Below are 22,493 nucleotides of genomic sequence, written 5' to 3'. Positions count from 1 at the left end.
GTGGTGTAAATTATTACACTTAATCAGATTTTTTTCTCTCTGGTTTGAATGAATCTATTCTTTCTGTGCTTGTTTGCCGCATGTGGGGCCTCATCTTGTTATACTTCTGACACATGAGAGGCTTCACAGTGGGCACAACCACTTTCCACGTCAAAAGTCAATTTATATTCTGATTAAATACTTTGGGGCCTGCAAAACTGGTAAGCGGTTTACTGTTTTTACCGTCCACGTAAACGGTCCAGTTTGCATCTTTTATCAGAAAGATTTCATTTGGCTTGAAGAAATATTGTCCATGTAACCACAGCTACTAATGCTAAAACCAGAGTCTAAGTAGGTGGTAGATCTCCAGTCACGACACAGCGACAGTCATGTTGTCTGATCATACTTGATGCCAGTTGATAGGATATTCAATAGGGCATCGATTTTTATAGCAGTGTTTGTCTTCTTTGATAATTACACCCTAAATGTAATGGATTGTTAAATTTCTATTTTTGTAGCATTACAACTTTCCCCAATTTAAAAAAAAAAAAAAAAAAACACATGTCCACATATTCACTTGAGTCAAAAATATCAAAGTTCAATGAGCTAACTTCAGTTGTATCAGTAATGTAATCCATGAAGGATTCCTACTTCGCTGTGGTGATAAACCAGCAGCCTCTAAATGCCTGTTTCATCATGTGGACTTGATGTAGTAACTCTAAAATGTTGAAACCACGGTCTGATCTGAACAGGTCTCTCACTGACAGCTTTGTAAAATCTTTAATGCACTCTGCTGTAATGAACAAGTAAATGTCTTTAGCTTTTACATGTTGTCCGTTTTGTCTATCCAGTGTGGATTTTTACTGGTAAGAGGTTAAATATATTTCAAAAACATGTAGGACATAAGAACTTATCTCAAACGTGCAAACTAAGTAGAGGATGTTATGCATTCATGCCAGCTCTGATTGGTAAGCACTGGTAATAAAAACCTAATTTTCATGTCTTTCAAGAGGGAAGAACTAACGTTTCATCCAGTTTCTCTGCCTTAAGTTATGTGCAAATATCGATTTCGATATCGAAACAAAGTTCCTCTTTTTGTTTGCACCTTTTCTTTGATGTGGAATCAAGATTGGTGAATGTACAAAAGTACAGCCGAAGCAGGTTCCTACACTGTAAACCTGCACACTTGCTGTGTGGTTTCAACACCCTGTATGAAAATGTCACTTCCAATATGATAATTGCAGTGATTGTTAAATAATGATCATACATGACTGTCCCAAAAGGATTGGTTTAGTTAACCAAAAAATACCATTTAATGTAATTTTATTAATATTAGAAAACATAGAAATACTGATATATGCATTTTTACAAAAGACATAGGAAAAAAATACAGTGAGATGACACGGAGTAGAAGTTCATCTGAAACTGGCCACCACAGGAACCAGAGAGGTGCATCTTTCACCATCCAAAGCGAGACACCAGCTTGCTCTGATCGTCCAAATCTTTCTGAACCTTCTTCCTCATATAAAAGATGGGGCAGTCGCGGCTGCAGAGGAGTCAGGAGGGACAGCGTTACTGGACGTAAAGGACTGCTGCTGTGTGCTCAGCCGTAATAAATGAAATAATTCTGCAGTGAACAGTTATGATCAATATGTACCTGGTACAGAGCACATCCTCGTGGAGGGAGCCTTGGCAACGCTGACACTGTGTCCACAGGCGGGAGAAACGCTCCTCCAGCGTGTTCAGGTGAAAGATCTGGAAATTACAACCTAAATGTTAGAAACTCAGACATGACGAGGGGGGGGGGGGGTAGTTATGTTTGTTTTCAAGTATCAATCCCTCAATTCTTACTTTAACAAAACAATCCAACAAAGGATCAACAGCCTCGGTGATTTATGCTTTAGTGAAAGTCAATTTGGAAAGTAGAAAAAACAAAACAAATATGTAAAAGTATTAAGTCACCTGTCGTATTTTTCATGGTATAATAAGTCTGTAAAAATAACTTTCAGACCGTCATATACTCTGCAACCAGTATACCGCTGCAACCCTACTCTGGCGTCTTGCTTACCTCTTTTTGGTACAGCTCAGACTCCTTCTTCTTACAGAAATCGCACACAGCCGCTGTAATTATACAAGTTACATGTCACACACGTAAAGCGCTCCCATTCAAAAAGTTGCACCCACCCTCATTAACTGGATATCAAAGTAGATTCAAAAAAATTCAATTATGAGCATGCGTACTGTCACTCTTGAGCACAGCTTTGCAGCCGATGCAGGTGCTTCTCTTCTGAGCAAATGCCATGAGGCCCCCGATCTTCGAGGTCAACACAGTCTTACAACGTGTGTGGTCGCCCTCTGAAAGACGAGACGAAATCAACGGCAACATGAAGATTTACAGCTTGAGAAGATAACACATACTAAGTCATTTATTTCACTAGCACACCTATATTATAGCTTTTGGGACACAAGAGTAACTTTAGTTTCTTGGCTGAACTGTGCTCTTGCTTTGGTTGTTATAATGTTGGCAATAACTACATTACACCCAAAGCGGTATCTTGAAGTTTTGTCTAACTTTTAGTAATCTGTTAGTTGATTAATACAATTTCTAATTTCACAAAATATGCACACAAGTAATTGAGGATGATAACAGTATCAGCTAATTGCCTAAATTGCAATATGTAAATGTAAATTGCTACAGTGTGTGTGTGTGTGTGTGTGTGTGTGTGTGTGTGTGTGTGTGTGTGGACTTACTGAGCAGGATGCTCTCTGCCTTGCTCTCTCCCAGGATTGGCTCAAATATTCTCAGCAGGGGCTTGGACAGCTGCTGCTCCAGGTAGTATTGTGTGTCAATGGGAATGGTGTTCTCCAGCACATAGATCGGGTCCTGACGCAGCATGTTGAAGAATCGGGATTAAACACGGATTATAAGAAAAGAGGGGGTGCACAAGGGAAACAAACATGAGTGTTTCCAGACAGTCAAAGATAACACTTCAGACCTCCGACTTCATGTATGCTGCTGCTCCTTTTGCGGCCTTGATGATGACGTACGGCACTCGGTCTCCCAGGTTGGGGGCGCTGCCGGCATCTCTTTTCCTCATTCTGCAAAACATCAAGATTGTGAGAATCAGTTTACACATATCACGTGCACACTCATTTTCACGTATGATTGAAGTACGATTGTCAGGCCGCTGCGGTTAAATCAGACCTCTCAGCGAGCTCCACGTGCGCCTGTTTGCCAGCATACTCCTGGGCAGTCCGCGTTAGCTCCTTAGTGATGACCAGCTGGCTGATGTCGATGCGGTTGCACAGCAGGTCTGAGATCACTTCTTTAGCATGAGCCACAGCACCTTGGGGATCCCTGTCGAAACATCACATGAGCTGTAATCACTTTCACAATGAAGTAAGTATGGTTAAGACTCAACCAGGAGTACCAAGTTTAGACCTGCTTGGAAGCCAAAAGTCTGACACAATAGTTACAAGATCACGCAGTTTGAAAAGTTCCTTATAATTCAGTTATATTCCTTATACCCACATGAAATTACAGCTGAAATTATGAAAATTGATGAACTTATAACACAATGATCTAATAATGTTTATGTACTGAATGTGTGTGTATAAATGTCAATAGGTCTGCAAATAACTATTTTCATTATTAATGAAATCTAATCTAATCTACCGATTAGTTTCTTGATTTATCATTTGGTTGTTTAGTCTATAGAATGTGAGAATATGGTGAAAAACGTTGATCAGTGTTCCCCCAAAGCCTAATATGATGTCCTCAAATGTCTTGTTTTATTCATAGTCAAAAGATCTTCAGCTTACTACCACAGAGAACTACAGAAACCAGGAAATATTTACTTTTAAGAAGATGAAGTCAGAGATTTTTGAATTTCTTTCTCGATAAATAATAATCGATTTTCAAAATAGTTGGCAATTGACATAATTCAATCAATTAATCGTTGCAGCTCTACCTGTCTATAAGGACTTTCTGCAGACAGGTGTTAATAAGGTTGGCCACCAGAGGGCAGTTGTCTCTGCGGACAGTCTCAATCCCTTTACAGTCCATCTTGTCATGTGTGTCTGCGCTGGAGGAGAAATACAGGCCTGCGTAGCGCTTCTTGTTGATCAGCAGGTATGGGTAGTAGACCTGCGGAAGAGACAAAATAATAAGTGAGCTGAGAGGGCGCTCCAACTCTTCTGTTGTCTTTCACTTTCTTGAGAGCCCCTGTACTCAGGTGCCTCCAGCCGCCCTCCACCTGTCAACTTCCACATACGATCAAATTACTGGCACAAGTGCTTTGATAAATCACGTGGACAGAAATGTTACCTTCTCAAACTCCAGTTTGATGGGCGGTGTGAAATGGGACGATACCCACTCTGCCGCCTCCTTCCCGATGTCCATGGCCTCCTTTACTGTCGCAACTCCAAGCTTTACCATGACGGAGTCAGTGTCCCCATAAATTACCTTTAAACATAAATTAAATAGCATTTAAACACACAGACGGGGTGGGTGAGGTAATAGGTTCCATAGCTTCAGTCAATTCAAAACACTTGAACAGTATTTCATGACACAAATGAAGCTCATATGTTAACTCATGAGGTTAACCAGCTAAACATAAAAAGAAGGAGTTTGGGCCCCAACTGCATCTATTTCTCACCTTGGCATCTCCTTGGTAACCATTAGAAATGATGTACTTGGACTCCACCAACTGTTTGGTTTGCTCGATCATCTGCCTTCCAAAACCAGTGACGCTCTAGATGAGGAGAACCAGTAAATACATTAAATAAATGAATCCTTAAATGACCTGTAGTGTTGGAATATTGGCCCATTATCATCATCGTCATAATGCAGGAGTTTCAATGCCTTGGAAAAAATATTTGCCACTGAGCAAGACATATGAACCCAAGATGGCTCATGTGGAAGGCAGCAGTTATTCTTCTCAGCTCTGTGAGGATGTTGTGTAACTAAAAGCAACAGAAAAGCAAGAAACACCCTGTTGTGGTTCATTTCTACCCTTACACTAGGTGCAGGTGCCAAACTCTTTAGATTCACCACCTGTTCTGTGGTTTCTACTTCACACTGATCTTTGCTCAACATTTTTGTCGTTTACCGTCCGTGCTCTGACTTAACATCTGCGCACAACAGTGGGAAGCGTGACGATATGTCAAGTGGGGACAACTTCATTCAGCATGACGGGAAAACAGTTGTGTTGGGCCAGAATTGCAAACACTTCATATGTTTACAAATTGATTTGAAGTACAAAACAATCGTGCCGCCTTTGACCGTCCTTTTGGGTGTGTAACCCCACAGTTCTCTAATCTTGATGTACTGGCTGATAATGTAAATCAAAGTATGTAAATATGTACAGTAGTGAGCTGACATTACCACATACTGTGCAGTCATTTGTATCTGGGGTGAACAAAAAATTATTCATTAGACATTTTCAACACCTTAAAAAAAAAAAAATTGGATTTGGCCAAAACTGCAATTTAATTTAAGTTGGACTTTAATATCAGCATGACACCAAGAGTCACTGCTCACCTGTGAGATCTCCAGGCAGGGTAGTTTGCCCACTTGGGCACCTGTGAAGCCATAGACGGAGTTTGCGCTAATTTTTAGGGCCAACTGTCGACCGTCCAGCACCTGCCTCTTGAAAGGGTCAGTTTCCTTCTTGAGCTCTGCTTTGGCTCTGTGGACAGAGTGTGGAAAAAGCTGAGAAGGAAGCCATGTCGTCTGTTTTATATCATTAGAACTTTACTACAACAAGAAGAAATTAAACGCTATTTGTAAATCAGAGGATCAAAAACTTAATAAGCTTAGCCACTAGTTTAATTTTACCAAGGTACTAAGGAACTGCAGCTTTCGCTCCAGTCCAGATCTATTTGATGCTGTGATTTATTTGACCAACTAACCTCTTCCTGGCAGACAGCAGGTTTTCTAGGATCTCAGGTAGAAGTCCTTTCCTCACTGAGCTCTTCACAAACATATCGCCAGTCGGAGTCTTGATGAAGTCCTCTGGTGAGAGCCTGAAGACACACGTTCTCCTCAGATATTAGTTCCTCATGTTGATACTAGACATGAACACATTTAAGAAGACAAAGTCTGGGGACGCTAAGGCTGTTCAGAGCCCTTTTACACTTAACACTAATTACTCCTGAATTCTGGGAGATTTTTTTATCTAAAATTGCTAAATCCAAGCAGGAAATAGCAAAATGACACAAAACACAAAGTAATCCCTTGAGGATTTGCAGAATAACTGAAGATCTGCCCACCCGAGTCTCTCCACTGAGCCTTTCTGCAGCAGGGACGTGTAGCACAGATTGTGAGCCATCATGATGGACGGATACAAGGAGGAGAAATCCAGAGTGGCAATAGGAATACTGTAATACCTACACAGAGAAAGTGGTGGTGATGAAACAGTACATGAGAAGCTTAAACAAATCAAAAACCATCAACCATCAGCAGATGTACATACCCTTTCTCTGGCTCAATGACAGTCGCTCCAGTGTAATCTTCTCCTCCTTCTGTCTTTACAACAGGCATGACCAGGTCCTGTTTCATGGCCTAAACATGAACAGAAGCTTACAGTTTCGATCCTTAAACCCGTGTGTAGAGTAGCTGTACCGTGCATTTGCCTTTGTTACCTGTCGCAGCAGCTGAGAGACGACTTTGATCTGCTGTCCTCTTGAGAGCAGGTAGGTGAGAGGCACACCCGTCACTCTGGCCATCTCCATGTAGTTAATCACACACATCAGCTTCTGCAGCAAGCGCAGTGGGAGGTAGGCGTCCTTCAGGCAGTAGACGGCCAAGCGACGACGTGTCTGCTCATTGCCATTCTGTGATGGAGGAACAAAGGGGGAGGGATAGGTGAGGGGAAAAACAGCAACAACTCCCATATCAAAATATTGACTAATGAAACAATTTGAATCTGCAGAGCTCTTGATGATATCCTGCTCTCTTCCAGATGCAATAAGGTGACTAGTTTGTGCTTTACCTGCAGATCAGTGATGATGGAGTGCTGCACATCCTCCTTTTGTTCTTGCAGGAAGTGGAAACTCACAGCATTCAGTGTGTATGAGCGCAGTTTATAGTCCCGGAGGAGAACCTGAGACAAGCACACCATTCAGACATTCTTATTAAAGCAATGCACCACACGTTAACGGTATAGTAACATGGTTGAAATTATGATGTACAATAGTAAGTTGCTTTTGCTGCAGCTGAAGCTAACCTGTAGTAGATCAAACTGAACCCGGCCCTCCATGTTAATGGTCTTGTTCTCTCTGCGGCCCATCTGCTTGCTCTGGAAGTTTAGGTCGCGCAAGACTGACTTAATGCCTCGCACTCGACCGAGGTAGGGAAAGAGATCCACCTGAACATAAAAGAACATGTTGTATTGAGTCAAAGGCCGAAACAGGAATGTATTAACGCATTAATTTAGAGGTGGAATTCATGTGCATTACTCTTAAGAGTCTCTTAATCATTAGATTAAACGTAGTGTACATGAATATTTCTTGAAAGAAGTAGACAAATGTGATTTCATGTAACCTTTAAGGCCGCAGCCCTGTTGAGCAAGTAGGGAAAGTCAAAATTTTGGATGTTGTATCCGGTGATGATGTCTGGGTCTACCGTCCTCAAAAACTCTGCCCAGCTCTGCTCACAGACACATAAACACACAGAAAATTATGTTACAAATGATCAACAAAACTTAAGGAAAAGGGAACAAGGAAAACATGTCAGAATATGAGTTTGTGAGTGTCATGCAGAAGCCAGTGTGTATACCTGCAGCAGCTGTTTTTCCTGTGTAAAGCACAATATCTGAGAGCCCACGATGCTGGCGCAGGATTGGAGGGTGAACACGGTGCGAATAAATGGCTCCGTCTCACCCTGCCGCTGGACCATAGAGGCTATCTGAATCACAGGGTCTTTGTCTGCCTCTGGGAAGATTCCTGTAAAGAAGAGTTAACACCAGAGTCAAACTCTGCAAATGGCATGATCAGGCCTTGTAGGCAAAAAGTATGTTAGAGGTAATAGTTGGTACGCTGTGTAATAAGAATGCCCAAGTAAAAGGAAAGAGACCCACCTTTTCTTCCAGCACACTCAATGTCAAAGCTCAGGACGCGGAGCGGTGCGATCCTCTGCCAGTCTCCCTCTGCAGGGTGTCTTATCAGATCTGTCCATCCCACATCCACCTCATACTGACATAAGGACACCTGAAGGACAAAAATAGGGGGAGAAAGCTTGTCAACATCATTGTTAAAAGCCTGATAGAACAAATTCTAGAGCAAAGCCCTCAGGTGGAAGCTGACCCACGTAGCGTCACAGCCATTTTTTTTTTTTTTTTTTTAAACGGACAGGCCAGATTGTGTCATGCAACAAGAAAGGAGCGAACTAGACCCACCTTGCCTGGGTACCGAGAATCCGTGTTCCCCATGCTCTTCTCTTCACGCGCTCTGTACTTGCCTTTGGGAAGTTCAATCCAGCAGCATCCCACCACATCACTGTCCACCATAAACCTGACAACACAGAGAGGTTAGCTGTCAAAAACATAGCTTCAGTGTTGCATCCAATGACCATCTTAATTACCCGTATGTGCCACATTTTCAACACTAAAATGAGTGAGATTTCAATTGTGTGAAATACAACATATAAATATGAAATGCATCTCCAGGTTTCTGTTTTCTTTGGTTATCTCACAGACAGCATGTTGCATATTAAGCTAGCTTCTAATACAGGCAATCCCCCAGACATATGTGTGGTAAAGTCCACATTAATTTGCCTGAGCCGAGAAAACATTCTGTAGTCTCACGCAGATGACTTGAAAATGATACATTTCCTCTTCACTTGTCATCACTGTCGTGGACTCATCCTCCAGCAGTGACGTTAGCCAGGCAGCACAAGTTTGTATGTTGAGGGGGAGTGGCTGTGGAGCAAAGCCTGAAGGAAGGGTGTGGAATATTTTCTGTAGGATACTTTCAAAATCTAGCCACTAGTATCTCCAACGTTGCAGACTCTGCCTTTAACCGTTGCCTTTTCCTTCTTCTGCAGGCATTATGCGAGTTATGAGCATACAAGCAATGCTCAAAACAAACTTAGTCTGCATTATATGAAAATGATAAGTTCACAAAAACAATATAAAAAGAAGTTTAACGCTTCCATCTGACTGTTACTGAATCACTTGTATTTACACTATGTTCTATGCTTTTGCACGGCACAAAACATAAACACACACCTTATCTCAAAATCTATGTTGGCCTCATAGGGTTGGTAACTCTGTATGGGGAAAGGTCCAAACTTGAAGCCCTGCTCCAGCAGTCTCTTTGCTGGGGCAATGAGACGAGGCATTGCCATGGTAATCCGCAAAAAATCCAGGCTGCGTTTCCCATGGTAACCATACATGTCTGTGGGAAACAGACAAAATGAAGTTTAACTACAAGAATCATAATGAAAGCACAGTCACAACTTTATCTTGTCGCATGTAAATTGATTATCAATTGTGTTTTATAACTTAGATCTGCCGTCTCAGGTCACAATAATTTGATCAAAGAACACACTTATAAGCGTTTCCTCACAATATGCATAATGCATATGAGCATTCGCACATCACTTATACTCACTCTCTTTGCGGGTGATGTCTACAGCCAATACTGTGGTGGAGATGTTGTCTTTATTGGATCGCATATCTTTCAAAACAACAGAGTTCAACTCTCTTTTGAATTCCTCCAGGTGAGCAGATGTGAACCCTTTTCAAAAACGAAAACATTGTAGGATTTATAAGAATTAGTGGCATTACTTTTTAATTCACAAACGTGACATGCTCAGAAGAGAAAAATGTGTTCGTCTGACAGAATGTAATAATAACTGACTACAAAATGCTCATAGTTACATTCTCTGTGTATTAAAAAAAATAATGAGTACTAACCACTTGGTGCAGGAACATAAAAGTAAGGCGCAAAACCGTGGACGTGGCAGCACACACTGTTGCCACTGTCAGTCACCCCAAACATTCGAATGATCGGGACTTTTCCCTGCAACTGGCCCGGCATGCCAGCCACTGTTGTCCCTGCATAACACAAAAACAGAAAGAACTCAGATACCGTTTCTTCTCATACATGGCAAAAGCATTTAAGATGGATATGTTTTACATCCTTATTTAGATCCAGACAACAAAGAAGCCAAGATAACTCTAAAACAACTTTGATATGTGTATTGAAATGGCATGGGGCAGGCAGGTCCATACTTTTCACACTCAAAGCTGTTTAAATGCTTTGTGAAAAAATAAAAATAAAAATAATCTATGTAAATATGGAACTAATCTCCATAATGTGATCATCATATTTGCACTATTAGCAACAGTAAATATCACAGAAACTTACTTCTGGCTTATCAAAAGTCGTATTAATTACCTAAATAATAGTCAAGATCAATCTGCTGAAACACCAAAGTGTCAGATGATGGGTCCAGTGAAAGGGCTTGAGGTCGCCGCCAACGAGGGTTAAGGTCTGCTGAGAAGAGTTTACCTGACAAAACAAGGTGGTAAAACAGAAATAAAAACAAAGTGCATTACTTATTATGTCAGTGGGTATGGCTCAGAACTGTTTGGTACAGTCAGGAGATGAATCAACACACTAACATATTCCCTAATGGTTGCTTGGTTCTGCAGTGGCAACTTACTGTTAGCACACAGCTGCATTATTCACAATGCAAAGCTATCCATCCATGCATTAAGTAGCAGTACCCGCTTTTTCTGGAAGATCTCCAGGGACTGGAGTCAAACCTAGCTGACAAAGCCAAGCATGCTTTATTTACTGTAGGTATGACTGGATTACCAATATAACCAGGCTGATTTGTTAGATTTATTGCTAAACAAACTACTTACCTTAAAGAGAGAAAAATCACACTGTAAAATAAACGATGATTATTATTAAATGATTATTATTCTACAAGTAGATAAATTCTGTAGAGTAAAATAGTGCGTGTGTAGTTGTGCTTGAACATTATAAGCATAAGTATGTGACATGTAGACATCACATAGGTTGGGTGATGTGTGACTGTCCATCGGGTTATGGAATAGGTGTTAAACATAACAGTATGCTATCAACATTTTTGAAGCTGCATGTCATTTACATCAGTAATCTCTTCTTAATTAAACTACATGTGTGTGTTTTTCTGTGCAGCACTCACCCACGGGGATGACATCATGACCGGCCTGCCCCTCCATCTCTTCTGCCTCCATCTCTGCTTCATCAAACATGGACAACTCCTCTTCAAACTGCGACGGACTGTCCTCCCACTCGCCTCCCATTTTACCCCGTTTGGCCTGCAACGCACCACCTGAAAGCGGGCCACCATTGCGTCTTTTAAAATCCATGCCTGCAAGAAACATAGGACATGTTAGGGAAGATTATTAGAGGCTGGTAAACAAATATACTCAGGATAAGGCAGAACCACCAGAACAGCAAATTTCTGATTCACTATTTCAAGCACTTATTACCATCTGCTAACATTTTGATTTCAAGCTATTGCAGCATATATGAAAGGTTAGACAAAACAGAAAAGAAACAACGTGAGTACACTTGTGTTTATATTATTCATGCAGTGCTGTCAGTGATAGAAATGTTGCAGTCTACAATACCACAACCACAGGGTGTTAACAGGATAAAGGGCCAAATAATGAGCAGACAGGGAGAAATAAGGAGCCTGGACAGTCAGTGAAGAGCAGCAATGACACCTTACGTTAAAACATTTGATACAGTGCACCATCCTGTTTGGTAACAGATGAGAAACTAGCATGGCTGTTCCTCTAGCCCTCCTAACTTCAACCAGCACGTTGTTCAGTCAGCATGTCAACTAAACACTGCAGGTAACTACGTTGTCTCTTCCCAAGCTCATCAGTGCAATGTCACCAAAGTGCACTAATGGATATTGATGGTAACGTATTCAGTTGATAGTGATGTAACGTTGCATTCACGTATTGGCCTCATTATTCCAGCGGTAAAGTTTGTATCGAGTTTGTTTGCTGTCTTTTGTAATGAGCTAACTACAGCAGCAAGCTAGCAAGAGCAGATGTAAACACGGAGCAGTAGCGCGCCAAAGCTGTTCTTACCAAACCGTCGGATCGATCTCACTGTGAAACCTGTTAAATCAGCGGATGGTGAGTTTCAGACGCAGTTATCGATACCTATCAACGTTGCTTCGTGTTATCAGCCCCCCGCTTGACAGCAGCTCCCGCCAGTCGTCTTCAATTTTTCTGAACTTTCGCCGACGAACGCGCGGAAAATTTCCGTTTTGTTTCGAGGACCAATAGGGGAGGAGAGGACGATGACGACACTGATAAGGCGGAAACTCAGTGGTTGAAGAACAGGAAGTTGAACGTGATCTGACCAAACCTTGGATGTAAAACACACCGTGTGTTCGCGGCAAGGAAACGTCAGAATGCACGTAGTAGCGAGGGAGGGAAACACGGCTGAACAATTCAATCTTTGAATTTGAATTTTAGAATAATTATATTCAAAAGTGTAACATTTCTCCAAACTACATTATTTTGTGATGTTTTATTTAAGGTATTAAATTATACATACAACACACAAGATGGAACTAAAGATTTTAACATTTTTAACAACCTGTGATTATATTGAGTTGTTTCATTGTTGACATTAAGTTTTACTGTGTATAGTTTGTGAAGTATGTTCCCCCACTTGTAAATGTGTTAAATTGTGAGGTGTATCTCTAGAACGTTTTCTATGTCATTTTAAAGTAAATTTTATGTGAGATTAAATAATTGTCTGATATGATGTTTTGGATTTGACTAATAAAGCAGTAAGAATAGGGAAGGTAAAAACAATGAGACAATTCAGTCACACAAATCATTCATCAAACACACTGATCAAATCAATAACTGTTAAAAATATAATTTCTAGGCTGACATGACAGTAAATTTAATATATTTGCTTTTTGAATTTGGGATAAAACATGCCATTTGATGATGTGACTTTTGGCACTTGAATATTTTCACTGTTGTGGGGTCTTTTATTGACCTAACGATTTTTCTACTGTCATGGTTATTCACTTTAATTTCAACTCCAGAAACTTAAACAGCAAAAAAACAGGAATAAAAAAAAAACAAACATGCTGATGACTTTTAGACATCAGGGACTGAATTAGTGTACGTACCACTGCATTTTGCATCTGCACCTTTGTCTGATTTACTTGTTCTCTACACCATCTATCTATCTATCTATCTATCTATCTATCTATCTACCTATCTATCTGATCCACTTGTCCCTGAAAGTTGTCGGTCACCTCCTCCAGACACATAGACGCACACAGCTTTGACACAGAACAACACACTTTGAAGCTGGGAGGATGATAGTGTCACGCATAGAGACACTTCAGCAGTGCAGGCCTCAGATACTGTCTCTGTGACTACAGGCCCAGTCACTTATTTTCAGCACCTTTACCAATATAGACCCACACCATCTGGCCCATGTGATCACAACGGGATGGATCACAGAGATATTCAGAGGAGTTGGGTTTCTTAATGTCACTGGTCACGTTGTTGTTAAACTATCCTCTCCATGACCCAGAAGGCAATATAAATAACTCTTCTCCCTCCTCATTGGGAAAAAAGAGAAAAAGTTGCCTAGTTGCCCGTGGCTCCCCTCTTTTGTGTGGATGAAATGATAATTCACCAACCACTCCTGCCCCCTTTTACCATCGCCTCAGCCAATGGCGTCTCTGGGCTGAGGAAGACGCCCAGTTCCTGTCACGTTGTGCACAGAGGCGGTGACAAAGAGGGGGCTGAGGCCAATGGGAGTGAAGCTTATCAATAATGTGAATCCACGGACCCCGCATCCACCAACCCAGCCTTCATCCTGTATCGCAAGCTGTGGGCGTGCTGTCCCTCCAGATGACAGCAAACGCACCAAACCAATGTGAATCACTGGCGTTTAACTGAGGCCGCCGCCCCCCTTTTCCTCTCTCTCAGCTGGTTTGCTTTTTATGGACTGACTGCGACAGCTGCCAATGTGTAGTATATCCTCGTGAAGTTAGGACAAAAACGAAGGGTGAGTACACATCTGTCTCTTATTCCCCATAATGACAATAATCTAATACTTCCTCATCGGACGCAGACGCGCATCGGGACGCTGTGTCCTTTGTGCGTTTCCGCAGCTGGCTTGCAAAAGGTGCCTGATGTCACGTTCACTCCACAAGTCGTGAGAAAACAGAGACGATACATACAGCAGCGTGCATGTTGAGCCTGGAGGTCTGTTTCCAGGTTTTAAGGTGCTGTTGTCGCCTCTAGTCTGTGGGCGTGCAGTGCGTCCTCCATAGTCTGATTTGGGACAAGCGGAGGGGGGCTTCTTTTGATTTGCCAGACATGTAGGCCTAATGGACAGTGCATTTTTTTTAACATATGTCACGGACAAGGGCATGATGGTGATTGTTATTATTATTAAGTGGTATCCCAGGCAGGTGAGGGTTCCCACAGAGAGCCCGAGGGAATCCTAGTGGGTGCCAGAAGAAATGAACAGCAGTTCAAGTTCAACTCTGCATAAGGATGGTGGTTTGATTATGTGTGTGTGCCTCCATATAGTATCAAACTATAAAACTCCTCCTGTTCCATAAGATAGACTCTTCCAAAGCCCCGCTCTGCTCAGTAATGTGTTTTGTCATTGTTACTTCACTTGTCTGCTTGACAACTAGATGACTGTTTTCACATTCATGCCACTGCAGGGCGAAAGTTTCCCTCTTAGATTAAGCTGTGAAATCAATCAAGGTTGAATATGCAACTTCCACAAGTGTGTTGTGAAAACTTACACCTCAGCTCATACGCTGCAAAGTGACTTTACAGGTAAGTAGGAGAGGGGCAGTTTAAGTTTGGCAATTAAAAGCATATTTGCTTATTCATAGTTCCATAATTTCAGATAAAGGAAAGGAGTAGCCTTTAATGAAGTAATTGAGCTTATTTTGTGGAAAAATCACATTAATAATAATTCCAAGCAGAGTGTTTTTATGCAAATGAGGGAAAGTGTCTTTGAGAAAATGAACAGCACTTTTTTTTATCAGATTGATGCTCTGGTTTATCTGGGCTCTTTATCGGGCATGGCCAGTATCAGATTTTTCTCATGTCATTGTCTTTTGTGTCCCTTTCAGCTATTGGGGGCAGTCCAGCACACCCATTTATGAATTTGGGATCAGCTCATTGGTAGAATATACACACATTAAATTTCTGGTGAGCAGTGTAGAAAAACCATCAAAGTTGATTTGTACGCAGGTGGAACAGCATTTCTCCTTTGACAATGTGAAGCGCAGTGTTTGTGCACTGGCTCGTTTTTTTTTTCCATTGTTCTCATGTTTCAACTTAGCGCGATTACAACACATGACATGTCGTGAACAGCTTAATCAAGTTTATACTTGATTCGTGCCCTTTTTCATTGCCTTCCTTCGCCTCTGCATCCTTTCTCATGCCACTCCCTCAGGTTGCAACATTTCTACAAGCGGGAACTGAACACAAAGTTGTATTTTCAGTGCATCATACACTTAGTCAGCTGGAATGCACCCTTCTTTGAATTATGCTTTTTAGACCAGTAATTCAACTTCTTCTGTTGCAGTAGGATGCACTGACAGAGGTATGGTCTTTGAAGTGCATGTGCAAAGATCCAAATTTCACAGAGCAAACTTGACCATCCCAGGTTATAAACAGAACAAATGCTGTAGGCACGTTATCGCACACATGCACATGTTTGTTGCAGCCATATTGCTCAATGTTGTGTGTTTGACCAGGGTTTCCTAAAGGAACAAAGGTCAAGTTTAAGTTACCATAAAAATATTTGACTAGAATTTGGATCATCAGAGAAAGAGAGTGAGGATTGTTTAAAAGGGTTGTTTAAGTTACAGTAGTATGATGTAATAGTGTTTGTGAAACTGCATGTGTGGTCCATTGATGACATACTGGTTTCTTTTGAGGGGAAATGTTGGTCAAGAGAAAGTTACATTATTTAAAAATGTGTCATTCACACTAGACATTTATCTGATCCTGTTATTTAGAGTAACTTACATAAATTAATTTGGAAAGAAAGGAAAACAGAACAGGTTTCAATGTAAGGTGTAAATTCCTCACACCTCAGGAGACCTTTGGTAAATAAGATAGTTAAGTGACTGTCATGCACTGTGTATACAAAGTTGTAAGGGGCTCCCATCTCAGCTTAGCGTGTTCTGTTTTTACCCAGCATGCCGCTGGCCCGCAGCCTATCTGTCACGTCCCTGTCCGGACTTGAGGAGTGGGATGAGGAATTTGATTTGGAGAATGCTGTTCTTTTTGAAATTGCTTGGGAGGTCGCTAATAAAGGTAAGTAAATGTATATCCTGTTTTCACTGTATCCTCTAATCCTGTTTATTTACACAGGTTATTTTCCTCAGGGAAACTGTAACTGTGAGAGAGATCTATCACCATAATGCCTGATACTGTACATACGTATATATCACATTATATCTTTGTCTCGACTTTGTGTGCGTACGTGTGGCATGTTTGCTGCATGTGTGAAGTTGGAGGCATTTACACCGTCATCCAGACCAAAGCTCGTCTGACCTCAGAGGAATGGGGGGAGAACTATTTCCTGGTGGGCCCCTACGTGGAGAGCAACGTGCGTACTCAGGTGGAGCTGATCGAGCCCACCAACCCCGCGCTGAAGAGAACCATTGACAAGATGAACTCCAGTGGGTGTAAGGTACTACCACACATACACAGTGAACACACACGCCTCTGAGTTAAATCTGTATGTTCCACTTAAGGACAGTCACTCTTACTACAAATAGTTGGAGTGATTATAGAGTGAGATTTATGAATATGGTGAATATGCACTGCACTTAAAAACCCAGTTAGAGATTGCCCCTCTTTCATATCCGACCCACCCGCTCTCTGCCCTTCTGTCCCTGACCACATCTCTAAACCCCGTGACATTTCCCCGCAAAGGTTAGAGGTTGTATCAATGTCTCTCTGTCTCTCCTCTCTCTCAAAGATGCACTCCAGAAATAGATGACTGTCAGTGTGTGTGTGTGTGTGTGTGTGTGATACTTTTAATGCTTTGTGCTGTGTCACTCTAGGAGTGCTGTGGAATTATGGGTCAAGGCTCAGAGTGGTAGTGGAACTGTTTTTAAAGGGATAGTGCAGCGTTTTTTTTTTTTTCAACGAAGCCAATCTGTCTCACCTTAAATCGCACTGCTTTTAAGTTCTCGACAAACCAGCACCAGAGCACAGTCGGTTTGTCTGAAAACATATTTTTAAAACTAAACTAATAGTGTGACATATTTTGATTGTGACTCTATGTCAGAAACTTCATCAAGATTAATCTTGGAATATGTTTTTTTTTTTGTACTAGGAAGACAGTAGGACTCATTTTGCCACATATAAAAATATGGTATAAGTAAACAGGTGATTAATGCATTAAACAAAAAGTAGGAGTTGATGTTGCTGTCATCATGTTGAAATGAAAATCACTTAAAATAATTATTGTAAAAATTCAAAAGAATATGCTCTCATTCATGGGTGGTGTGTGGCATGAAGAATTAAAATAATTTCCCCTTGTCTCGCCCTTTTCCTATTTTCCTCCAGGTCTACTTTGGGCGGTGGCTTATCGAGGGCAGTCCTTATGTTGTTCTGATTGATGTTGGGTTCACCGCCTGGTCTCTGGACACGTGGAAAAGCGAGCTGTGGGAGTTTTGTGACATCGGCGTGCCGTGGTTCGACCGTGAGGCCAATGATGCCGTGCTGTTTGGCTTCCTGACTGCCTGGCTTCTGGGAGAGGTCAGTAGCTCACACTAGGCGTACTGACAAACAACAACAATTTCTGAAAACTATTAATCATTATTAATTTGTAAAGAATGTAAAATGTTGCATCTGAAGTGCCAAAAGGAGCAGCAGCATCCTACTTGTTTATGTGCAGAAAGAGGATAGATTATCTTTAAAAGTCTGAAAAGGCTGTCTGTGTTTGAATGCATGTCGGTGTGTATGTGTGTATCCTGTATTGACGCTATTTTCTCCTTCATCACAGTACGCTGCCCAGTGTGAGGAGCCTCCACACGTCGTGGCCCATTTCCATGAGTGGTTGGCCGGCCTGGGCCTGGTGTTGTGTAGACAAAGGCAGCTGCCCATCGCAACCATTTTCACCACTCACGCCACACTGCTGGGACGATACCTGTGTGCTGGAAATGTGGACTTCTATAACAAGCTTGGAGAGGTGTGTGTGTGTGTGTGTGTGTGTGTGTGTGTGTGTGTGTGCGTGTACCCTCATACATTGTATTACACAGGAATGTAACAAAACACACACAAGGCCATTCAAGTTGACTTTTTTCTCTAGATAAATTAAAAACAAATGCATAACCAGTCAGATTTTTTTATCACTAAAGATTTAACAGATTACATATTTAACAAACCATTCATTGTTCACTCTCTCTCCTCGTTGTGATACATTCAGTTCAACGTGGATAAAGAAGCAGGCGACAGACAGATCTACCACCGCTACTGTTTGGAGCGGGCGGCTGCTCACTGCGCCCACGTCTTCACCACTGTGTCCCAGATTACAGCCATTGAGGCAGAGTTCCTGCTCAAGAGGAAACCAGGTGTGTGGAAGTTAACTTGTGTGAGAAATTTAGGAACTTCCTTGATGCTACCCAGTGAATTAGATGCTTTTTTTAAAACTGGTATCTCTGTCTCTCTGCTTCTGGTTTGCATTTAATCTCTCCCATCACACACAGACATTCTCACTCCCAACGGGCTCAACGTGAAGAAGTTCTCCGCCGTTCACGAATTTCAAAACCTTCATGCTCAGAGCAAAAATCGGATTCAGGAGTTCGTCAGGGGACACTTCTACGGGTCAGACATAGACCCTACCAACGCACATCACAGCATTTACAGCACAGTCAAAAAATATAGCACTCTATATTCATTATTTACTATATACCTAATGTGTAAATTGTGTAAAAAGTGTTACACTCATCCAGCTCTTGTGTCACGTTTGGTTTCACCTTCAGGCACCTTGACTTTAACCTGGACAAGTGTTTGTTCCTCTTCATCGCGGGAAGGTACGAGTTCTCCAACAAAGGAGCTGACCTCTTCTTGGAAGCTTTAGCCAGACTCAACTATCTACTGAGAGTAAGTGTGTGTTAGTGTAGTTGTTTCACATGTATTCAAGTGATTGTGGGAGAAAGTGGAAGGAAATCCTAGGTGTAAAAATGTAACTCCATATTCCTGCACGGTCCGCCATTTGCAGGTTAATCACAGTGATGTGACCGTTATTGCATTCTTCATCATGCCAGCTCGGACAAACAACTTCAACGTGGAGACCTTGAAGGGTCAAGCGGTCAGGAAACAGCTCTGGTGAGGTTTCTCCTTATGTTGAACAAGGTGAAACATCAAGATGGAAGTATCTAACTAAAAAGAGCCTGACAAAGTGCTACACTCATCCATACTGAGACACAATTTGATGTCTCTTAGCCATCAGACGCCTTGACTTCAGCTTGGAAAAGTGTTTGTAGTTTGTTTTTTTTGTTGTTTTTTTTTACTGTACTTGTATTGTCTTTATTTTTATCCCAACAGGGATACTGCTCAGACTGTGAAGGAGCGCTTCGGAAAGAAACTTTATGAGTCACTTCTAATGTAAGTTGACTACTTCCTACTTTCAACTTCATGAAAGATGTTGCATTGACCTGTCTTATAACACCATCAAATAAGTATGAAGAAAATAAGACACAGCCTGCTTAATATTCATAGATTCTAACTCTGCACAATATGTAGATTAAAACAGCCTGGCAGAGTTTATTCATGTAAATAAATATTCTACTGTAACCCCAAAAACGCGTCTTACAACTGTGGTCCCAGCTAATCAAACTTATGATTTTACAAGTTTCCTGTAAGTCTATAACAAGCTGCTTTCACCAGTGGGCAGCTGCCAGATGTGTCGAAGATGCTGGACAAAGAGGATTTCACCATAATGAAGCGCGCCATCTTTGCGACACAAAGACAGTGCCAGCCTCCAATCTGCACCCACAACATGCTGGAGGACAGCAGCGACCCCATCCTTAACTGTGTGCGCCGAATCGGCCTTTTCAACAGCTCTGCTGACCGTGTCAAGGTATGTCAGTTCATTGGGAGTTACAGTTTGCTGCTCACTACAGTGAATACTATATCTGACTCTGGTAATGAATGGCTTCTCCCGTCTGTAGATTATCTTCCATCCAGAGTTCCTTTCGTCCACTTCTCCTCTACTTCCAATGGATTATGAGGAATTTGTAAGAGGCTGCCACCTTGGCGTTTTCCCCTCTTACTATGAGCCTTGGGGCTACACACCAGGTAAGATTTAGGCATGCTAACATGGTGCATTTATGTTTGCAGGTATTCTGTATCATATTAAAATGTTAACTTACTGTTTCTGTCTCCGTCAGCTGAGTGCACAGTCATGGGAATTCCATCAATCTCAACCAACCTCTCAGGCTTTGGCTGTTTCATGGAGGAACACATAGCAGACCCCTCAGCATATGGTGTGTTTCTCATACTTTATCTGTTATTTTCTCTTTAAAAAGATACGGAGGAATACTGAATGTTCTGTTCGCACCGTGCTGTTTCTTTGTGCAGGTATTTACATCCTGGACCGGCGGTTTCGGGGGGTCGACGAGTCATGTAACCAGCTCACCTCCTTCCTGTTCCAGTTCTGCAAGCAGAGCCGGCGCCAGCGGATCATCCAGAGGAACCGCACTGAGCGTCTCAGCGAACTTTTGGACTGGAGATACCTCGGCAGGGTGAGATAGCAAACGTCAAGGACTAATTTTGTTCATGTAACAACTTATGGATGAATTAACTTTGTTTTTTCTTGTGTTCTGCACTAGTATTATGTATCTGCCCGTCATATGGCTCTGGCTAAAGCCTTCCCTGACACCTACATGTATGAACTTCAGGAGCCCACCTCAGTAAGTTGATTGTGTGTCTTTGGATGGGAGATGTGCTGAGGCTTCACCTCCTTTAATTGTTATTTAATGTGATCTCTGCAGTCACGGAGGTGAACGTTTTACACGTCCAGTCACTATTTCAGATTCTGAGACTTTTTGGTTCTTGTCTTCAGGCCTCAGGTTTCCGTTACCCACGTCCAGCCTCTGTGCCGCCATCTCCAGCTCTGTCCCGCCACTCCTCCCCTCACCACAGCGAGGCTGAGGACAACGACGAAGACGAACGCTATGACGAGGATCTGGAGGCAGAGAAGGATCGAGTGAACATCCGCCAGCCCTATGCCCTGCCATTCAAAAACAGGTCTTCTGCTGTCCATGGGGCCAATGGGAACAGCGATGGTGTCACAAGCGAGAAAAACTGAGACATCAACACGCACATACATGCAAAACCTCACTAGTAAAACTTTATTTGTGGGAATCGTTAAAGTCATCCATGTACACACAAACTTTGTAAATGAGTGCAGTTGTTTGAATGCGATTGATAAATTTAATATCGGCTTGTTGTGAAAAATTGCCTCACTGTCACTGTCTTCCCAACCTGTGTGTACCTCAGAATTTTTAAAGATATCTGTCAGTTTGATATGTTTTGGTATTGTTTCAGTTACACCAGCAGCGCTACCAGTGGTTTGCTTTGTGGAGTAAATGCAGCAGCTAGAAAGGGCTAAACGACAGCTCAACATGGCAAACAAATCAGGATTGCTGGTTTTTGTAGTGTACTAACACTGGATAACATAGGTCTAAAGCAATGAAAAAATAACAGGATTATTATGAGTCTCTGGAGGGGTTTTTATACTTGATTCAAAGGTGGGTCAGAGCAGGGAAAACAACATAACCCTCCTTTTTACCAGCATGTCATCTTATATTTAGATTTATTCAAAGCAGGATCAGCTATTTCTATCCTAGTTTAAAAAAAAAAAAAAGTCCATGTAAAGATGCTGTGAGTACCCACAAAGAGCACCCGTTCTTTTTACTTGTGTTTGGCTTCAAAGTGTGATGATGCGTCAAACTCAACTGTCCACCTTTTTTATAGCATTTTCTTCTTTTCTTGCAAATGCCTTGTTTACTACAAACCTTCCCAGGATGGAAATTAAATGTAGAAACACACACCGCAACAACAAATAGCATCAGAAAAAAAAAAGCTGTCAGTCCTCTCAGTTTGAGAATATTGTTGCATGTTTCTTTGCCTTATTTTATCACAGCCTTTCAGTGACAATCATCCTCAAATAACGTCACACTCCGTTTTATCAGTCATTGTGTGTGTGTGTGTTTGTGTGGAGGTGGTTATATCTGGGCTTCCCTGTTTCAGTAAGTATTTATTTGTGAAAGAAACTAAGGCGAGAGAGCGATGGGAGACGACATAAGAGAAAGGGAAGAGTATGTCTTTACTATTTGTTATGAAAGAAGAAAAATGGTTTTACCAGGTGTGGACTCACACTCCTTGTAAGAGTTTTATTACTTGTTACAATCTTGCACCAGATGAACTTATAATAAAGTTTAAATATGTATGTATACCTAG

At 41.7% G+C, this 22,493-nt stretch overlaps 3 protein-coding genes across 3 annotated transcripts in view; 2 read left to right on the top strand and 1 right to left on the bottom strand.

Annotated features, from left to right (window-relative positions):
* dhrs7b (dehydrogenase/reductase (SDR family) member 7B) overlaps positions 1-22,493 on the top strand; it is a 100,149-nt gene that overhangs the window by 8,778 nt on the left and 68,878 nt on the right. The gene's annotated exons all lie outside the window — the stretch shown is intronic.
* pold1 (polymerase (DNA directed), delta 1, catalytic subunit) lies at positions 1,269-12,238 on the bottom strand. Its single transcript, XM_070847574.1, has 27 exons — positions 12,159-12,238; positions 11,162-11,350; positions 10,384-10,497; positions 9,900-10,040; positions 9,595-9,720; positions 9,210-9,378; positions 8,379-8,493; positions 8,061-8,190; positions 7,760-7,926; positions 7,526-7,630; positions 7,209-7,349; positions 6,975-7,085; positions 6,625-6,816; positions 6,456-6,544; positions 6,253-6,369; positions 5,893-6,006; positions 5,522-5,669; positions 4,638-4,733; positions 4,307-4,444; positions 3,951-4,126; positions 3,185-3,337; positions 2,976-3,078; positions 2,731-2,863; positions 2,221-2,334; positions 2,048-2,100; positions 1,637-1,734; positions 1,269-1,525 (listed from the first exon to the last, which is right to left on the bottom strand). Exons 2-27 carry the CDS (start codon positions 11,346-11,348, stop codon positions 1,438-1,440), a joined length of 3,318 nt encoding a protein of 1,105 aa, XP_070703675.1. The 5' UTR covers positions 11,349-11,350; positions 12,159-12,238; the 3' UTR covers positions 1,269-1,437.
* gys1 (glycogen synthase 1 (muscle)) lies at positions 13,936-22,486 on the top strand. The gene is made up of 16 exons (XM_070847583.1): positions 13,936-14,043; positions 16,210-16,328; positions 16,526-16,707; positions 17,592-17,783; positions 18,031-18,216; positions 18,454-18,598; positions 18,734-18,851; positions 19,010-19,130; positions 19,249-19,355; positions 19,575-19,634; positions 19,917-20,109; positions 20,201-20,327; positions 20,420-20,515; positions 20,610-20,773; positions 20,861-20,941; positions 21,094-22,486. The coding sequence occupies exons 2-16, from the start codon at positions 16,211-16,213 to the stop codon at positions 21,337-21,339; spliced, it is 2,136 nt and encodes a 711-aa protein (XP_070703684.1). The 5' UTR covers positions 13,936-14,043; position 16,210; the 3' UTR covers positions 21,340-22,486.

This window comes from Pempheris klunzingeri, chromosome 17 (genome assembly GCF_042242105.1).
Source record: "Pempheris klunzingeri isolate RE-2024b chromosome 17, fPemKlu1.hap1, whole genome shotgun sequence".
Taxonomy (NCBI): domain Eukaryota; kingdom Metazoa; phylum Chordata; class Actinopteri; order Acropomatiformes; family Pempheridae; genus Pempheris; species Pempheris klunzingeri.
Note: the sequence above shows the minus strand (reverse complement) of the source record. Positions and strands in the feature narration are given on the sequence as shown.

What these genes read in the sequence shown, in the direction of transcription:
- pold1 (XM_070847574.1), bottom strand. Translation starts at nt 11,348, where the DNA reads ATGGATTTTAAAAGACGCAATGGTGGCCCGCTTTCAGGTGGTGCGTTG. An exon ending in ATTCTCGGTACCCAGGCAAG is followed by an intron (nt 8,191 to 8,378) that starts GTGGGTCTAGTT and finishes TTTGTCCTTCAG; the next exon opens with GTGTCCTTATGTCAGTATGA. An exon ending in GTTACCAAGGAGATGCCAAG is followed by an intron (nt 4,445 to 4,637) that starts GTGAGAAATAGA and finishes TTATGTTTAAAG; the next exon opens with GTAATTTATGGGGACACTGA.
- gys1 (XM_070847583.1), top strand. Translation starts at nt 16,211, where the DNA reads ATGCCGCTGGCCCGCAGCCTATCTGTCACGTCCCTGTCCGGACTTGAG. An exon ending in GTCAGGGGACACTTCTACGG is followed by an intron (nt 18,852 to 19,009) that starts GTCAGACATAGA and finishes TTTCACCTTCAG; the next exon opens with GCACCTTGACTTTAACCTGG. An exon ending in GCGGTCAGGAAACAGCTCTG is followed by an intron (nt 19,356 to 19,574) that starts GTGAGGTTTCTC and finishes TTATCCCAACAG; the next exon opens with GGATACTGCTCAGACTGTGA.